The sequence below is a fragment of the Anolis carolinensis genome, chromosome 1 (assembly GCF_035594765.1).
Source record: "Anolis carolinensis isolate JA03-04 chromosome 1, rAnoCar3.1.pri, whole genome shotgun sequence".
NCBI lineage: Eukaryota > Metazoa > Chordata > Lepidosauria > Squamata > Dactyloidae > Anolis > Anolis carolinensis.
In genome coordinates this window covers 29,017,982-29,038,940 of record NC_085841.1, presented here as the reverse complement: position 1 = coordinate 29,038,940, position 20,959 = coordinate 29,017,982, and the positions used below count along the sequence as shown (strand labels likewise).

The 20,959-nt window shown below is 40.3% G+C and overlaps 1 protein-coding gene across 1 annotated transcript in view; it reads right to left on the bottom strand.

Moving 5' to 3' along the window:
• Positions 1-20,821, bottom strand: part of prph2 (peripherin 2) — a 37,673-nt gene extending 16,852 nt beyond the window's left edge. The window contains exons 1-2 of the mRNA XM_003215967.4: positions 10,660-20,821; positions 1,252-1,498 (exon numbers count right to left, since the gene is read on the bottom strand). Coding sequence (XP_003216015.1) covers positions 1,252-1,498; positions 10,660-11,240 — 828 coding nt within the window. The 5' untranslated portion in view covers positions 11,241-20,821. The remainder of the gene's footprint in view (positions 1-1,251; positions 1,499-10,659) is intronic.
• Between the last annotated feature and the right edge of the window lie 138 nt (positions 20,822-20,959).

The following is a 20,959-nucleotide window of genomic DNA, read 5'->3' as shown; positions in this document are numbered from 1 at the left end:
ATAAGCTCTGAGGCAGGGCTGAGCTTCTATCCCTGTCCTGGACACAGGGTGTGGGGCTAGAGGAGGGGGTGGGGCCTCTTCCCAAGTGCCTGACAGGGCTGAACCTCTATACCCCACCCCCGTGTTCTAACAAGTGCCTCAGGGGAGGTATATAGAGGCTCAGCCCTGTCTCGCGCTCTTGGGAATAGGCCCCGCCCCCACCCCAGCCCCATCCCTTAGTCCTAAAAAGCCTCTCAGGAGAGGTATAGAAGCCCAGCCCTGTCTTGGGCTCTTGAGAAGAAGCCACACCCACTCCTCTAGCTCCACCCTCTGTGTCCTAACAGGCGCCTCAGGTCTCAGTCCCATGGCCGTAGCCAGAAAAAATGGGGGGGGGGATGTTTGAAAATTTCAGGGGGGGGGTTGAACCCCTAGCACCCCCCACCCCGCTACAAACCTGTCAATATCTGCTTGAGATAGTGCCTGGAGGGACTCTTAATATTTTGCGTCTCATAGATTTAGCATGGGGATTTGGTTAACCAGTTAAAATTCATGAGTAAACCAGGTTTTTTTTATAACCTGAAAATTTTTTGGGGGGAGGGTTGAACCCCTAAACCCCCCCCCCCCTTGCTACAGGCCTGCTCAGTCCTGTCTCCGGCAGTTGGGAAGAGGACCCGCCCCTCCCCTGGCCCCGCCCCCATGTCCTAATAGGTGCCATCACCGCCCCCCTGGATTGCTGCAGCACCCACCAGGGGATGGTAGCGCCCACTTTGGGAATCACTGCTATACAGTATCTGTGCATTTTAATTTTAATTTATAACGTTAGTACTATACATTTCTCCCTGTTGAAATTCGTTTTGTTAGTTTTGGCCCGGCTCTCTAATCTGTTAAGGTCATTTTGGATTCTGATCCTGTCCTCTGGAGTATTAGCTATCCCTTCCAATTTGGTGTCATCTGCAAATTTGATAAGCAAACCCTTTATTCCATCTTGAGTAACACTCTGGCCAGGGCAGAACCCTGTGGCACCCCACTCGTCACTTCTACCTCATTAATAATATTTGCCATCTTGACCATATGCTGATGCTATTTGGCCATATGTGTCCCTGTTGCCATCTGTGAAAGGTTGGAGGAAATGCAGGAGTTGTGTTAGTTAAATCCTTGTTGCAATTCCCCATTTGTTACTTACAATTACCCATCTTTGCCCTTCCATGTAGAGACCAGTTTTTAAAGCAGGATCTAGAAAAAAGGAAAGAAACCACTCTGCCAATGTGTTACCTCAAAAAGCCAGACGAAGAGAACGAAGACCCCCATGGAGCTCATGATGCCACCGTAGTACTTCAGCAGAGCCTCCCTGCATCCCCGGTTCCACAAGTTGAGCTCTTCTGTCTGGAAGTCGTAACTGTAGTGAGCTGAGTTGTTCGAAACCTGATACTGGATGCAGGGTCGTGGAGAGCTTGGGTTACAGCAGCTGAAGGGGACACCATCCACCAAGTATCTGCCATCCACATTGCTTTTAATACGGCTGGGGAAGAGGCAAAGCACAGTGAATTACAACTTCATCAAGATTCCATTTCTGTACTGAAAAGTTAAATCCATCAGGACAAGTGAATGAAACTAAGAAGTTTTCATACTTCTGGGGGAAAGCATTTCACTCTCCAAGTGTCCCTGTTGGTTACTGAGCATGGGTTTCATATTTAATAACTGTTACTTTACCACAAAGTCATGGTAGGTAAGTCCCATTCTCTAATAGACCAAAGAGGAATTTCTTTTTGTTAACTTTATCTGACAGTGATGAATGCATAACCTCTCAAACATTGGTAAATGGTAACTCTCAGCAACCCTAAGGCAACACGGCCAATCGTAAGGGATGATGGGGATTGCAAGCCAATCTGTAAGGCCACATATTCACCATACCTGATTTAACTTGATATAGAGCTCATCCAGACATAGAGCACATCCAGAAAATTTCAGATTTTGTTCTGGACTTTTTTTTTTTTTGCTTTGGAGATATCCACATGTTCTTTATCCTAGAATTTTTATTTCAGTTCTTAATATTATCAGAGACATTTTATACCAGCTCCCCAAATCAGTTTGCTTTAACCCAATATAAAATTGAAAAGAACAGGAACTTTCCAATCAATCTGAATGAAACATTCCACCCTGTTTCTCACTTTGCATTACACACAAGCATGTCTGCAGGCAGAATGGAGGAAAGACAAAGAGCCATGTGGATATTCATGAAACTGGCTATGTGTTCACTACAGAGCCATTTCAAATCTTTGTTCTCAGCATACAATGCATTAGGGAACAGGTGTTCTTTCATGGCATATCATTCTTCTACTCTGATTCCAGTTAATTTTCGTGGCAATATCTCATGGATTCCCAAGATTTGTCATTTACAGAGAAGTATTTAAAATTCTCAGGCAGAGGGCTTCTTCAACTAACCCAATGGTTCCATAGGATACAAACTTGGCAGGTAAAGTAGAATCATAGTGCTATATTTGTGTACGGTAAAACCCCTGTATCTTTAGAACCAGTAGTTTGGTTTCATTAATCCACATGCAACAAATATATGTCTTCTCTAGCCATGTTCTAGCTCCTTCAGCATGACTCTTTTATATTCTTGGGCCAGAAGTCTTTCATTTCAATAAAGGTTAATATTACCTACAGTTACATGGGTAATAGCAACCATGAAGTGCAGGAACGTATCACCAGTGGATACGGGGCTTGTTCAGTAGTGAGAAAGGACCTCAGTATATTTGGCAGGCTCTCTTTTCCCACATGAGCCCGATTGAATCCTTTCTCTGAAGATTGTTAGTGGTGGCCTGGCCAATATAGCAGTTCGAAAACATGCAAATGTGAGTAGATCAATAGGTACCGTTCCAGTGGGAAGATAACAGTGCTCCATGCAGTCAAGCCAACCACGTGACCTTGGAAGTGTCTACGGACAATGCCGGCTCTTCGGCTTAGAAATGGAGATGAGCACCAACACCCAGAGTCGGACACAACTAGACTTAATGTCAGGGGAAAACCTTTACCTTTACTATGAGTTGTTCTGAAAACCATAGAATGCTGTGGTACATCAGTTCATAAAGTGATGGCAGCCACATGACAGAATTTTCCCCCCTGGATGGCCCAAGAGCCAAAGGCAATGGCTGCTTAAAACAAATTCGTTAAGGCAGTTTGTTTAAATAAGTCTACACCACTCTGGTTTTGAATTACTGTTGAGTGTTTCAAAGTATTTTGAATTTTAAAAAATTGTTTGGAAGCTGATTAATATTGTATTAGATATGTACTCATCAGACATGTAACAAGCAGTATGAAAGTATATATATACACACATACAAAGGCTAAGGTAACTGTCCCTAAGGCAGTGGTTCTCAATTTGTGGGTCCCCAGGTGTTTTGGCCTTCAACTTCCAGAAATCCTAATATCTGATAAACTGGATGGAATTTCTGGGGGTTGTAGGCCAAAACACCTGGGGACCCACAGGTTGAAAACCACTGCCCTAAGGGGAGGCCATGACTTAAAATATTACACTAGATTTCACCTGTAGTGCAAGCTATTTAGAGATTTTACTGTGACAAGAAGCATACAAGCACTATAAATACATGCAAACATCCAAAGTAAATTTAAATATTAGATTAGATGTGAACCGTAATGCAGACTGCACTTTGCTGGTACTACAAATACCTACAAAGTCCAATGAAGCTGTCTGCATCACACCTAATGGAAGATACGTTTAGGATGCTCTGACTTAAAATATAGGCTATATGGCATACATGAAACTACTTTGAGGGTCCTGTGAGTCTTGACTGTGGTGTATCATTTGAAATATTTCAAGGCAAGGAGTTTAATATTCAAAGTTTTATCATAGCTATACAAATATACTTATTTTTGGCTGTTTATTTCTCATTTCATATAAATATCTTTAAGGCAAAGACAAAACTCCCTCTGAACAAATCTTGCCAATAAAACCTGCCATAGGTTTGTTTTAGGGTCACCATAAGTCAGTAAAAACATAAGTCAGAAACAACAACTAAGGATTTTTGTTTTTTTGCCAGATTTGGAGAGAATGTTTGCAGTGGTATGATTTAATATACAGTTCTTGTGAAGTTTTTTTGTAGGATATCCTTAATCTAAACAACCACTGACTTGATTTTTAAAATAAAGATGCTACTGTACCAAGTACACAGGGGGAGACGCCAACAACCACCGCGTGTTACATGGCATTCTTACTATTGAATAATAATATAAGAAATGCTGGGGTGTATTGATATGTGCTCTCATCATTGCTGGACATGGAATCTGTGTACAGTACTGGATACATTCTCCAGCCCAAATGTGCCCAAATTTGTCAGATAGCAGCTTCAATCACTGCCAGCCAGCCAGCATGGCCACTGGCCACTTCATCCATCACAGCTGAAGAGTATCAGGTTTGGGAAGGCAGAGCTAGCCCCACCTTCATCCTGAAAATGAAAGGTTACTATTTTTTTATATGACAAGCTAGGCCAGCCTTGTGTGTAGTTACACACAAATACAGTAGCCTGTACTTATGTATCGTTATGTATACTGTGCATTTTTAATTTTTGTATCCCAGGATGTGCTACACAATCTTTCACCCTTCTGAAGAGCAGAGACGTTTTCCAAGGACTCACAAACTGTATATTTGGATATCTACACCTTTATTTAAAATACATATAACCAACACTTTCTATGAACACTAAAAAGCCTTTATATAGAATTCCCAGGGAATATCCAGTGAGTAATCAGATTTCTCTGTCTTCACAGGAACTGTTGGGAACACAATCAAAATAAACTCTGGAGGCTTGTCCTATCTATCTCACAATTGTTAACTGATAATAATGATGGTGATGATGATCATAATCTTTTCCCAATTTGGGAGTCAAGGTAGTTTAGGTAGGTAAAGGTAAAGGCTTTCCCCTGACATTAAGTCTAGTCATGTCCGACTCTGTGGGTTGGTGCTCACCTCCATTGCTAAGCCGAAAAGCCGGCATTGTCTGTAGACACCTCCAAGGTCATGTGGCTGGCATGACTGCATGGAGCGCCGTTATCTTCCCGCTGGAGCAGTACTCACGTTTGCATGTTTTCGAACTGCTAGGTTGGCAGAAGCTGGGGTTAACAGCGGGAGCTCATCCTGCTCCCTGGATTCAAACCACCAACTTTTTGGTCAGCAAGTTCAGCAGCTCAGCGGTTTAACCCACTGCACTACCAGGGGCTCAGCAGTAGTTTACAAAAGATTAAAAAAGTTTAAAATTCACAAAATACAAAAAGTGATGAAACTCCAAAACAACAACAACAACACACCAGTTAAAAGACCAAACCATTACAAAAACAGCACAAGAGAAATAACAGATATAAAATCCAGCACATTGTTCAGGTGGAGCAGACAGTACACCCAATCTTAACCTGTCTGTGGAAATTGAGTAGAGAGGGTGCCAGTCTAAACAAACAAAGAAACAAAGACTCTGGAAAGAGAATTCCTGAGCCAGGGGCAGCTACTGAGAAAGCCCTCTCTCGCATTCCCACCAGATTTACCTGTTAAGGTGCTGAGATACAGAGATGGGACTTCCCAGCAGATCTCAAAACACAGATTCCTCAGAGGAAACATGATCCCTCAAATAAACTGGACTGAGCCATATAAGGATTTATCAATTGTTCCCAGAATTGAATTGTACCCAGAAAGGGACCACCAGCCAGTGAAACTGCTTCAACAGAGAAGTTGAATTAGTTTGGTTAACTCCAGTTAGCAATCTGGTTGCAACTGTTTGGTCCAATAGAGGTTTCCAAACAATCTTCAAAGGCAGCCCCATGTAGACCATGTTACAGTAATCCACCCAGGACGTAACTAAGGCACGGTGTCACTCTGGTCAGATCTCATGTTTCAAGGAATGAGCACAGCTGGCACGGGAGCCTTAATGGTGCAAATGCACTTCTGGCCACAGCTGAAACCCAAGCTTCCAAGCTCAGGGTTAAGTCTAGGAGTGCAAACAGAAACCAACTTCTTCAGCGGAAATGTAACCTTTCAAATGACCAGAAGCACCCCATCTATTCTAGATTAAGTTTCAGTTTGTTTTCCCTTATCCAATCCATTATTGATGATAAGCACCAGTTTAAGAGTGGAACATCTTCCTTGGATCGTGATGGAAAGTATTATTATGATGATGTTTATTTATATCCCGTTTTTTCTCTCCACAAGGAGACTTGAAGCGGCTTACATTAAAGGCATTTCAATACAATTTAAAATCTAAAAATAAACTAACATTAAAACAAAATTAAATATGAATGGTATTAATGGGAGGGAAGCACACATGCTATTTAACAAACTATAAAGTTAAATAGGTCAAATAGGAACCCCCTAGTATCTGGTACAGCTGTTTTCTAGCCCTACCTGGCGATGTGAGGTATTTAATGTTGATATCCCCATCTAATTGCTAACCAGTCTTGACCCTGGTTTGCTTCCAAAATCAGACAAGTAATTGAGGGTGGTAATTCACTGTTTTGAAATACACCCACACTTTTAGGCACAACATAATCTTGTTTTTCCTGTCATGCATTGCCCTGCCTTGCCTGGATTAGGAGCAAGCTTACACATCTTTAGATAATTCTAGCATGCTGAACATCTCATTATGTTTTCCCAACTAGTTATTTATTTGAAAGGGAAGTTCTTCAATTGAAACTGTCCATTTTAACAAATAAGCACTTGGCATGACATCAGGGTTCAAAATATTGTCAAAGGTTTTCGTGGCCGGAATCTCTGGGTTGCTGTGTGTTTTCCAGGTTGTATGGCCATGTTCCAGAAGCATTCTCTCCTGACGTTTCACCCATATCTATGGCAGGCATCCTCAGAGGTTGGAGGGTCTGTTGGAAACCTCTCAACCTCTGAGGATACCTGCCATAGATGTGAGCAAAATGTCAGGAGAGAATGCTTCTGGAACATGGCCATACAGCCCGGAAAACTCACAGCAACCCAGTTCAACATCATTATATAAACACACTTGTTTTTATTATCAAGGATGTAAAATTCTATCCCAAACTACCAAATACTTGTTTTAATAACATCCTGAGGCAATTGTCAAAAGCCAAGCAAAATCATTTTTGAGGTTTTTTTTTTAATTGGAAGTTGATGTATAAATGAGTGCAAAATTTCCAGCCTGAATAGAGTTGGCCTTCCATATACATAAGGTAGATACTACATTCACAGATCCCACCATCCACAAATATTTTTTAAAATTCCTAAAAAAAACCCCTTGATTTTGCTATTTTATATAATGGATACTTCACTTTCCCACTGTATATAATGGGATTTGAGCATCCAAGGATTTGGTATCTGTGGGAGGTCCTGGAACCAAACTCCATTGGCTACCAAGGGCCCAGTATATATTTGGGTTGTCCAGAAAATATACAATATAAAATTAAATTCAAATACACAATCCACTCCCTCCCCCCTCTCCCCCCACCCTCAGGGAACAGTACTTTCCTTCATTCAAATATTATTTTAGTTGATCAATCGAGGCGAGAGTATGGTTCAGTTCTTTGTATTTTCCTTTTCCTCTCTCAGTCTTCCCCATTTCAGATCCCAGTTCTTCTTGATTCAGCCTGATGTGTATTTGGTTCTCCTTTCAAGAATGTAATCCTGAAGCACGAAATCCATTAAATATTCAAACCATTTTTTGACTTCCCAGTTTTTATGTTCTTTCCAGCCCAGGGCCACCGTTGCTTGAGTGGTGACTGTCATATTTTATAATTTTTGCCCAATCTTGAATGTTTTAGTTCCTATCTAGTTTCTGGGTGAAGAATTCTTTTTTAGTCAACTTCAGTATATGCCCTATTAATTCTTACATTTCTTTCTTAACATTGTTACAGAATTTTTGTACTTTGTCACATTCCCACCACATATGCATGTAGGAGCCAATTTCTCCACATCTGTGCCAACATAATTTTGTGGTTGATTTAGTTATGTGAGCTAATTTAATTAGGGTTCTATATTATTTGGTCAGTATTTTCCTTTGTGCTTCTCTAATCCTTATGTGCTTGATTGTTTTAATTGAATTGATCCAGTGTTCAGTGTCTGACTCATTACTATTCAGGTCCTCTATTTATATGTATCTGTTAGCAACAATGTGCAGTGTTTACGGTGGACTCTGAAGAAAATGCTTCAGCTATACTTCATAAAAAGGAAAATCAGCCTATTTAGTAAACCTTGCAAATGCTGATTTATCATAAATTAATGTTTAATTTTATGCTTATTTTATATACATATATATATATATATATATATATATATATATATATATATATATATATATATACATACACACACACATATACATACAGTGTCATGTAAACATTTCTCGGGTGGAAAGGGGTCACAGTGGGAAAAGTTTAAGAAGCCCTGTTCTAAACCAGTGGTCCTGGAACTGGACTGGAAATTATTATTTTCCCCCAAGGACTGATGCCCTATTTCTGCCCATTAGCTACAATTATTTCTCTCTTTCATGGAAACCCACCAGTTTAAAAGCTATATGTTAGACTTTTGGTTATTTGAGATTATTACTCTATTTCAGCAACTTCCTTCTCATCAGCACTGTCTCTAAGGAACTCTATGGAAAGGTTTCCAACATTTTTTCTTGAAAAGCATCAGTATTAGCAACTGTGGTTCATGGACTCTTGCCAGTCACAATCTCCAAGGAGCTGTGCTGTTAATGTCTGTTGGGTTATGATCAATCCTTTTTTGTTTTTTTTAAACAAAAATCAGCTTGCTATCTAATTATCACATTCAAACTCAGATTAAAGAGAAAAGTTTGATGTATAGGTAGAGAAATGGTTGACACAACAATGGATTATCAACTCTTCTCATAACTGGCATTGCTCCCATTTTTTTCAACGGGAACTTAAAGGGCAAAAACCAACTTGAAAAATGGTTTTTCATCTTTCATTTTAAACCCCTTATTGAGTTAATCCCAAGTGATGAGTTACATTCCTGGGCTGCAACGCTTGGGAGAGCTTTAATTTTCACTAATTCACTAATTATCCATTCATAGCTTTCTTAATCTCTGTGTTTCCAGTTTCTCTCAGTACAAGGTGGGGACCTTGCTAATCTCTTGAGAAGCTAAGGGGGGAAATTTTTCTTCTAATTTATTGCAAAGAGCAACAACACATGGCGTTAGAAAGAAAGATAGCTGTCGCTGGGTTCAGGTATTTATTCAATTTATCTCATCATGGAAATGTCATGGTTTGAACATTGGATTATGACTCTGGAGGCCAGGATTCAATTCCCTCCTTGGCAGTGGAAACCCCCTGGGTGATCTTAGGGAAGTCACACATTCTCATTCCCAGAAAACCCCATGACAGTGTTGCTTTAGGGTCACCATAACTTAGAAATGACTTGAAGACACACAACTCATCACTTGAGATAACCCAATAAGAGAACAATGTTGTGTTCTCTTTACTGTCACAATTTAGTCACAAAAAGATAAAGAAGAAAAAGAAGAAAAGCCAGAAAGGAATCCCAGCAGGCTGCAATATGTTAAAACGCAATGGCTTGGCAAGACCAACAAAAAAATACCTTTACAATTGTGAAGAAATAAATGGCTAGAAGAAACTGCCTGCCCTGGATTTATGAAGCCAACTGAAATAAAAGCTGCATCTTACCAAGTGCACGTACATTTTGTAGAGCCCTCTAATTCCATCTACCCAACCAGCCAAGAATAACCACAGAGAAGCTTAGCAGAGGTCACTATCAATGTCAGGACAGAAATGAGCAGGAAGTTCTCCTGCCCAACCTCTGTTGGAATGAATGGGAGCCGTGTAAGATCACTCAATTTCAGTGGACTAAAATCCAACCTTAGCAATGGACCACTTGAGATGAGTGGAATTTACCGTATCATCACAATTTGATTTTCCATCAGTTTCAATGCACCTGCTCTAGATCAGACCAACATTGGATTTAGCTCTGGGAGCTTTGTGCTGGACAGCTTCCTACTGGATTATGTTCTTATTGTATATTCTAGTTTAGGGAGCAAGCAGGCTTGGGTGGCCATGTTGACAATAGCAGAACCGGGACACCTAAATAGGTGAACCAAATGCAAAATGGCAGTGATGGGCAAAATTTTAAAATAGTTCTGTAGGGATATTGCCTATGAAGTTTCAATCAACTCTTTGAGAGTGTGAGATGTTTTTCTCCCTGGTTAGGGTGATAGATCCCCATAGTCACAGCTCTACAATCATCTAGTTTCATTTCTATTTCTCATTCACAGTTGAATTTACTTTTTTAAAATATGAATGATCCTAGAGAAAACAAAAACAGACGGATGAATAGACTACTTATTTTGGGAGGTTACTTTATTCAGGCATTCAGCTCTGTTTTTTCTGCTTATATAGAACTAGAAAGGAGGAAGACTGCTTGAATAAGGAACCTGTAATGCCGCCTTACTTTTTTCTACTCCTATGTAAATAGAATTCTTATTTTTCTGAATGCTTGAATAAACAACTTCTATAGGATAATCAATTCATCTATTTATTTTTGTTTTCTAGGATCATTCAATTTTTTAAAATGTTAAGATAAGAAACACACAATGGTTTTGTCAAGTAGTACTATGCCAACTAAAGTTCAACTGTAAACATAGAAGAATACAAGTTGCATTCTAACAAAGTACTTACTCTTTCACTTCCTTGGAGCTAAAGTCCAAGTATCTGTTGCTGATCCACTGAATCTCAAACCAGTCTCTGAAACCATTGTTTCCACAGCATTTGAACTCCATCTGGAGCAAATCAATTGTTTTCTTCATGAAGCACCTTCCAGGAGTATCTGTATCACGATAGAATTTCATCCCGCTCTTTAGCCCTTGCGCTAGTGTACTTTCCAGAGAACCCCTCAGCAGAAAGCAAAAGAGAGCAACAAAAAAGATGAAGATGATAAAAAATGAGCATGACAATAGATAAACTTTTACAAGAGGCTTCCACTTCACAAATTTAGCAGGATCCAGAGAATCGTAGCATATCTTGCCTGCAAATGCATTGAACGCACATGCTAGTATACCCACCAATATCAAGGAATTGGGCACAAAGTGGCTTTCTGCATTGTCCATCACATCACTTCGCTTCCTGAGCTCAATTTTCAGGAACAACCCCATTGAGAAAACAACGATCCCTGCAAACACTGAAAACCAATTCATGAGCCATAGTCCTTGTGCTAGTTTTACCCTTTTCTTCTGGTTGAACTTGAGTTTCAACAACGCCATCTTAGAAATGCCAAATGTATTAAGCCTCCACAAAAATTAATCCTTTTTTGGTAAAGGGAACAACGGCAAAAGACGATCTGCCACCATTCAGGCCTTGGAGAGTCCAAATAGGGTTGCTCTAGTCAAGCCATTCTTTGACATTTTCATCTTGCCAAGCCAGAAGTTGAAGCGATGTGGGCAAAATTAACAAGTTTTCCGCAAGTGGAAAAAAAATATTATTGGCAAATGGCATGTGCTACTATTTCTGGTGGTCCCTTCTACGCAAAGGAATAACAGCTTCACAGTTGCAAATGATTAAAGCTGGATCTACAATACGTCATCCTAATACTAATCAGTGTAATCCACTTTAGAGAAATCTCTGCCAGCAGCAGAGGAGCAGTGGAAATAATCCCTCATTTTACTATTTAGTGGGTTTGGGCCTTCACGTGATGTATTACAGTGCATTACAAATGAAAACCAAGGTATAAAAAGATGCTCCACCTCAGGTTCTTTTTGACAGGAAATACTTGTTAAAAAGTGCATCAGACAGTTATTTTACACATTGCTCCAAGCCAGTAAAACCATATTGCTGCTTATCCTGTGTCAATCACCTTGAATGACACCCTCTGGCTTATGTGTTTTTAGGGATGGAATTAAGGACGTGTTTTAAATGAACTGAAACCTATGTCTGAAGTCCTCTGAAATCATGGGAGTTACAAAAATGGAAAACTTTTTAAAAACCTAAATGAATGTCTAGGTCTTCCAGCACAATTCCATGGTAAACCACTGCCAGAAGTTGACCATAGAATTGATCATGAGATAAAAGCAAGATGATGATGACAATGATAACAACAATAATAATACCATGCTGGAAGATCTGGAAATGCTTGGAGAGAACATATTTTTTGATTATGTATCAGGAAGCAGCAGAGGCTACAGCAAATATAAGTAATCTGCAAATATCCACAATTGTCAATGTGTAACATGCAAATGTGGAGGGTCGACTGAATTTGGCAACTGGAAAAACAATATAGCAAGAAGAAAGCCATACAGCAAGAGAGAAGCCCTATCAACCATGGAAATTTTTCATCTCCAAAACTAGTTTGAACCATGAGCAGCTTGTGGATAATTATACTGGGCCAACAGTGGCACAGGGCTTGCAGAGGTTGTAAGAAACATAACCTTTTATGTAGTAACAATACAGTCGTCATCTCATCAATTGAAAAAGAAACCTCTACTCCAATGTCTTTTCTTAAGACAGAAGAGGATCTTTTCTAGACCTTGAGAATCCCAGCAGGGTGTTCTGAGAGTAGGCATAGAATTCGGAGTATGAAACAATGCACTAGCCATGTTGTCTCTTCCACCCATGTTTATCCGAAATATACCTAATGCAACGATGGTTTTAAGAAATGGGGAGAAAGATGTGACATCATCTCGTATATGTTCAACTTCATGTGCCTCTTCTATAGGAGATACTTATCAGAGAAATAAAGCTATAAAATACCACTGTCCTGTGATATGGTTAAATGTTTTCATCCGTATAAAAGAGAACACAATAATTTCCATAACACAACACATTGTAAGAGGAATGTTCATCATCTTTCTGTGAGGATGTGAGGTGATTCACCTCACATCCTCACAGAAAGATGAACATTAAAGCTGTAGATGAGTATCTCTTTGCATCACCTTGTGGCTGAGAATAACATTGCAAGGAACACAAAAACAGTGGGACGGCAACATGTACCCTGTTTCCCCAAAAATAAGACAGTGTCTTATATTAATTTTTGCTCCCAAAGATGCGCTAGGTCTTATTTTCAGGGGATGTCTTTTTTTTCCACAAAGAAGAATTCACATTTATGGTTGATTTTTTTTTAAATGAAAATTTATTATCTACTGTACAGTAGTTGTCATCACAAACCAGCATAACCTTTCAAGAATTTCTATATTATATTTTATTTCTATACTGTTTTTAAATTACTGTTTTAAATTTCTGTTTGTATGTACATTTATGTTGTTGTTGTTTGGCTTGTCCCTGTGTAAGCTGCCCTGAGTCCCTTCTGGAAGATGGAGGTGGGATACAAGAATAATAGGCTTGCTCAAATAATTCGATTTCCCCGTTACCCGTTATTAATTCGTTACTTTCGTTACTTTTGAAGCAATATACGGCCTTGATTGTCCACACGTCTGGATATCGCGGTTTCGAACCGCGAGAGGCCGTTTTTTGTTATGTCGTCGTTTTTTTCGTTAGGAAAAAAAGCTTTTGCAAATCACCCAAACTCCCACCATTCCTAACAGCCTCAGGCCCTTTCCTTTTGCCCCTCAGCAAAAGGGGCGTCACGGGCTCAGCCAATGGGAGGGGGCGAGGGGGAAGGAGGCCGAGGAGGAGGAGGAAGACGGAGGGGGGAAATGGCCGCCACCGCCTCGCCTCAGCTCAGGCCTGGTGTCTCTCTGTGAGGCGGGAAGGCGGCGGATGGAGCCGGGAATGGAGAGACCGAGAGAGACAGAGACACGCAGAGATGGAGGCTGGCGCGGGGCCCGGCGGTGAGGAGGAAGAGTCCCGGGATGTGAGGGGGTGTGGGCCAGGCCCGTCCTCGACTGCTCCCGGGGAGGGAGGGAGGGAGGACTACGACTCCCAGGGGCCCAGATTCGCACCCTCCCTCCCCCCAATACAGGTCTCCATACGACGCTACATGAACTTGAATGGATACTGTGGTTGTGTTGTCGAAAGCTTTCATGGCCGGGATCACACTGTTGTGGTATGTATTCCGGGCTCTATGGCCATGTGCCAGAAGCATTCTCTCCTAACGTTTCACCCACATCTGTGGCAGACATACTCAGAGGTTTTGACGTCTGTGCGAAGCTAGGCAAGTGGGGTTTATATATCTGCGGAAGGTCCAGGGTGGGAGAAAGAACTCTTGTCTGTGGGAGGCAAGTGTGAATGTTGCAATTGGTCACCTTGATTAGCATTGAATAGCCTTGCAGCTTCAAAGCCTGGCTGCTTCCTACCTGGGGGAATCCTTTGTTGGGAGGTATTAGCTGGCCCTGATTGTTTCCTGTCTGGAATTCCCATTTTCTGGGTGTTGTTTTTTTACTGTCCTGATTTTAGCTTTTCTGTAGCTAAAAATGCATATAAAATTGATTCTATAGGGAGGATAAATGATTGGATTTCAACTCCTACAGCTTAGCTTTCTCTGCCAATAATGGTACCATACCAAACTAAACCTCCCAAATTTTCTGTAGCAGTGAGCTATCTTGGATATTGTAAGGGATTTATTATTATTATTATTATTATTATTATTATTATTATTATTAGACCTTGCTCCCAGGAAGGTGCCTTCGCTGTGGCTCCCAACTTATCTATCTACCTTTCCACATATTCTCCACATTGTGTGTATGTGTATGTATATTATATATACATGAGCCCCGATGGCGAAGTGTGTTAAAGCACTGAGCTGCTGAACTTGCAGACTGAAAGGTCCCAGGTTCAAATCCCGGGAGCAGAGTGAGTGCCCGCTGTTAGCTCCAGCTTCTGCCAACCTAGCAGCTTGAAAACATGCCAATGTGAGTAGATCAATAGGTACCGCTCTGGCGGGAAGGTAATGGCACTCCATGTAGTCATGCCGGCCACATGACCTTGGAGGTGTCTATTGACAACACTGGCTCTTGGGCTTAGAAATGGAGATGAGCACCAACCCCCAGAGTCAGACATGACTGAACTTAACGTCAAGGGATACCTTTACCTTTACCTATACACACACACACACACACACATATGCAGGGACTATATATATATATATATATATATATATATATATATATATATATATATACAGTATATATCACACACACACTAATTTAACAAAGTTTCAGCCACAAAAACAAAGTTTCTGAAGTAGAACAATGACTTTCACAGTAAAGACAACCCAATTTAACAGGAAATAAGACTTTCAAACCAGGAACAGATTTCTGCAATTATTAAAAAATGGTTTATTATAAAAGCTATGAAAATTCGCTAAAAATCAGAGGATAAGGGAAACGTTCCAAATTTTGGTGAGCTATCAGTGTTAAATGTGTTCTACCACTGTACCAAGTTTGAAGAAGATCACTCAAAAAATGAGGGCGGGAGAGTCCTGTAAAATCTCCCCTCGTGCTGTTTTTTTTGGCCACTGCGCATGCGCGTCTGCCATTAACGAATCAATTTTGAAACTAACGAATTTTCGTTAATTTTGAATTTTTTGGGGGGCAAAATTCGGAATTGACCACAGAAACGAAACGCTGGCGCCCCCTACTTTTGAAACGAGTTTAGAATCAATTTTTTCATGGATCGCTCAAGCCTAAAGAATAAAGTTATTATAATATTATTATTTCTTGTTACTACCTTTATTTCCATGTACAACAATCTATGGTATGTACATTTACCGATCCTGCATGCTTTCAAACAAAAACTTTGCTAGGTCTTACTTTCGGGGGAGGCCTTATATTTAGCAATTCAGCAAAACTTCTACTAGGACTTATTTTCTGGGGATGTCTTATTTTCAGGGAAACAGGGTATTCGATAAAGGAATGCTACAGGTGGTATACATCGGCCTTTACTTTCTGTTTCCTTGGGTATTTGAGAAAAATATGCCTCTTAGATAGTTTACAATATTTTCTCAGCTATTGTCTGTCCATTCCAACAGGGTGATTGATGTATTATCGAAGACTTTCATGGCTGGAATCACTGGATTGCTGTGAGTTTTCCGGGCTGTATGGCCATGTTCCTGCCAGTAAGGTAATGCTCAAGATTCTGCAAGGTAGACTCCAGCAATACATGGAGTGAGAGTTGCCAGATGCACAAGCTGGGTTTAGAAAAGACAGAGGAATGAGAGAGCAAATTGCCAATATCCGCTGAATAATGGAGGAAGGCAGGGAGTTTCAGAAAAACCCTCTATTTCTGTTTTCTTTACTATTCTAAAGTCTTTGACTATGTGGATCATAATAAATTGCGGCAAGTTCTTGGTGGGATGGGGATACCAAGTCACCTTGTCTGTCTCCTGAGAAATCTATATAACAACCAAGTGACAACAGTAAGAACAGACCATGGAACAACAGACTGGTTCAAGATTGGGAAAGAAGTACGGCAGGGCTGTATACTCTCACCCTACCTATTCAACTTGTATGCAGAACACATCATGCAATGTGAGGGGCTTGATGTATCCAAGGCTACAGTTAAAATTGCAGGAAGAAACATTACCAACCTTAGATATGCAGATGATACCACTTTGATAGCTGAAAGCGAGGAGCAGCTGAGGAGCCTTATCACCAAGGTGAAAGAAGAAAGCGCAAAAGCTGGGTTGCAGTTAAACATCAAGAAAACCAAGATTATGGCGACCAGACTGATTGATAACTGGCAAATAGAGGGAGAAATGTGGAGCCAGTGACAGACTATATTTCTAGGTGTGAAGATTACTGAGGACGCAGACTGTGGTCAGGAAATCAGAAGACGTTTACTTCTTGGAAGGAAAGCAATGACCAATCTCAATAAAATTAATAGCATTCTCCGTGGTAACCTATGAATGTGAAAGCTGGACCATAAGGAAGGCTGAATGAAGGAAAATACCATGTTTCCCTGAAAATAAGACAGTGTCTTATATTATTTTTTACTCCCAAAGATGTGCTAGGTCTTATTTTCAGGGGATGTCTTATTTTTCCATGAAGAAGAATTCACATTTATTGTTGAACAAAAAAAATGAACATTTATTCTATACTGTACAGTAGTTGTCATCACAAACCAACATAACCATACCAGAGAAACTGTGACTTCTGTCAAGAATTTCTTGTTACTACCATTATTTCCATATACAACTGGTATGCACATTTACCAATACTGCATGCTCTGGTGTTCTGTTTGGCAGGCGCTGGGTAAACTTCCAAACAAAAACTTTGCTAGGTCTTACTTTCGGGGGAGGCCTTATATTTAGCAAATGAGCAAAACCTCTACTAGGTCTTATTTTTTGGGGATGTCTTATTTTAGGGGAAACAGGGTAGATGCTTTTGAACTGTGGTGTTGGAGGAAACTTGTGAGAGTGCCTTGGGCTGTAAGAAGATCAAGCCAGCCCATCTTCCAGGAAATAATGCCCGACTACTCACTGGAGGGAAGAATATTAAGGCAAAGATGAAGTACTTTGGCCACATAATGAGAAGACAGGAAAGCTTGGAGAAGATAATGATGCTGGGGAAAATTGAAGGAAAAAGGAAGAGGGGCCGATCAAGGGCAATGGGTGGATGTTATCCTTGAAGTGACTGGCTTGACCTTGAAAGAGCTGGGGGTGGCAACGGCTGACAGGAAACTCTGGTGTCGGCTGGTCCATGAGGTCATGAAGAGTTGGAAGCGACTGAATGAATAAACAACAACTTGGCCATATTCCAGAAGCATTCTCTGCTGACATTTCACCCTCATTTATGGCAGGCATACTCAGAGGTTGTGAGGTCTGTTGGAAACCAGGCAAGTGGGGTTTATATATCTGTGGAATGTTCGGGTGGGAGAAAGAACTCTTTGTCTGCCTGAGGCAAGTGTGAATGTTGCAATTGGCCAGATTGATTAGCACTGAATAGCCTGGCAGCTTCAAAGCTTGGCTGCTTCCTGCCTGGGGGGAATCCTTCGTTGAGAGGTGTTAACTGGTCCTGATTGTTTCTTGTCTGGAATTCTCCTGGCTACCAGTATTAAAAACTCTAAAATAAATAAAATACAGAACAACACTCAGAAGACAGGGGAATTGACACACATACACTTATATATGATTAAAACATATTAATCAGCTCCTGGCTGTTGCATCTGTTTGGACTTTCATTTGAAATAATGCATCCTGGAACACTCCTCAATTGTGAACAGTCTTTTAGGGAGAGTATAATCCCACCCAGGACTGGTGAACACACCTCTAAATCCATATCAGAACAATTGACGATAAGCTCCATCTTGTCTGGATTCACATGATTGTTCTTCTCCATTCAACTGATTACCTCTTTCAGTCATTCATTAAGAGAAGACATACTATCCTTGACTGAGACTATCTTTGAGGGCATGGAGAAGAATATTTGGGTGCTATCAGAATACTGATAGCATCCCACTCCAAGCCACTGGAGGATCCCTTTCCCAGCAGTTTCATGTAAATGTTAAACAGCATTGGAGAAAGAAGAGCACCTTGTAGTATGCCATGTAACAACTCCTTTTTGAGGAGCAGCTATCCCCAAGCACTACCAACTGGACTCTACCTAGCCATAGGGCTAGAATCACTGAAGCCCAATGCTCCCAATTTTCAACACGACATTCCAAGGGGATTGCATGGTCAATGGTATTTAATATTGCTTTGAGAACCAAAAGAACCAGCAAAATACACACTCTCCCCTCAACCTGTTAAGAGATGCTGCATTAAGGTAACTACAATTCCCGGCTCCATACCCTGCTCTGAAGTCAGTTTGAAATAGGTTTAGAAAACTTGTATCATCCGACAGCTTGGAGTTGAAAGGCAACTGCCTTCTCGGTCACCTTGTATCTAAGGAGGAATATTTTATACTAGTCTAAAATTGATGAAGTCCAGGGTATCCAAGAAATGTGCTTTTAAATGTGATCATACTACTTCTTTTAAACTTACCTCCCTGAGATGTACTGTAAATATATTGCATTGTAATATTTAACTGTATATCCTCCTAGATGACAAATTGGATGACAAGAAGACAAATTGTTCTCATTTTTTCCAGCAGCTTGCTCACATCTGTGTCATTCACTAAATGAAATCTACCCAGGGTAATCCGACTGATGGGAGTTGCTGGACACCCAATGTCAGCGTCTGCTATAATGACATCTAAAACAGCTTTCATCAGCTCTGAAGTGGGTTTAAGCCCTGTCTGGAAGTGCCCTTACAGGAATATGTTGTCTGCATCATCTCTTGTCAAGAATAAGTTGAGTTTTCCACTCCAATTGTCATCCTTCCCATTTTGATTTCCTGCAAGTCTTCTGTAAACAAAGGTGTCCAATTAGTAACAGGTTGGCGAGGACATTTGGCAATAGTCCTAACCAGATTTTAGTTCTTCACCAGGATCATAATGTATACCATCCATAAAACTTTCTAAAGTTTTCTGGAGCCATGAAAGATCCATTAGTCTTCATGGGCGAACCACAAAACTATCTCTAACCAGAAAAAATATCTCCAAGACATAGCTGAGTCTGGATCGGTATACAAATTGTGTAACAACTCTGAGACTGAAAAAAAGCTATTGGGATTGATTTTTGTAGTCTTAAATCTACTTCTTCAAGATGCATGAAGTCCATTTATTGCTATGGATGAGCTGGTTGTGTATTAATAGTAATAGGAACGCAAAACCAGTGGATATGTTGAGGTGATAAGCTCAGTTTTAACAATGGTTATTGTGGGAAAGGCAGGTAAAAAAGAAGTTGCCTAAAGCCAGAGTAGGTAACTATATGAATGGTGGAAGGAAATACTGGATGCTGGCAGGGGAACCAAAAAGGGGAATATAATAAATTGGCCAAAAGAGTTGTCATCCGCTGAAGAATTAACTAGCATTGTGATATATGTATATAGGAAACCATTGTCTGTTGATAGAAGTCTGAATTTCAAACATCAGACTTACATAGGGCTCCTAGTTACAAACGGGGGTGAGACAACAGGAAGTGAGATAAAATCTACCTCTGGAAAGGGAAATACTCATATGAAGGGAACTACCGGGGGAAAAATATGTATCCACTGAAGTTTTATCACCAATCCTAGTTTCAACAAGGTAAAAAAAAATCAAAATCCATTTTTCACACTGACAGAAAGTGAGATGAAATCTCTGAACAGAGGCACATACAGCAAAACAAACATCACATGGGTTTTAACCCATCTCCATACCATCAAAAACTAATAAAACAAAATTGGGGGCTGAAGTTACACTTTAAAATGTACCTGATCCAATTAACATACAAATTAAACTTAAGAACCTACAGAATAAACCTATCTTCTTAATAAACTGAGGATTGACCGCATTCCAATTCTTTTTTTCTTTCAGTCTTTTTCAGTATGGTCAGCTCTACAATTCCCATGTAAAAACCCACAAATAAAAAAGTTACAGCAATAAAGCCAAGTAAATGGATGTGTACTTGAAACTTATGATTATTTTCTCTGCTTTATGACTTGTAGCATCATCACAGCAGTTGTGCTGTGCACAAAAATGACATACCTATAAATCATCAGTGGACTACTGGGATGCTCAGTTAACACGTAAGCAAAACCCTTTAACTTTCCCATCATTACAACTGAAAATGTTTCACGGAAAAGCAAAAACATCCAGGAACCACATACCTAGATTCTCTTCAGTTGTGATTGAAATTTCAGAAATTCAGCTCCAGTGCAATTCTATTGTGGCCAGCTACTATATCCTATCCTATATAAATAGCACTAAAACTTATATGAAATAGCTTTCTCAAGATGTTTTTCCTATTGTAGTGTTACCATTGTAGATAAAGCTGTATCTGGCAAAATGATGCCTTATGTGCAGCTCTGTAAAAGGCTGAAATGCTTGCCAGACCTAACAACCATCCAGCCCCCAAGGAATTATTTTGATTCACATTACTATTTGCAGCAAGGCAATCAACCACTCATCTCTCCATGTGAATCCTGCAGCCCTGCTCCAATCATTATTACAAGAAAACTACAGAAAAGAGAGAAGACACAGCACGTTTTAAATGGAGAACTATTTAAAGC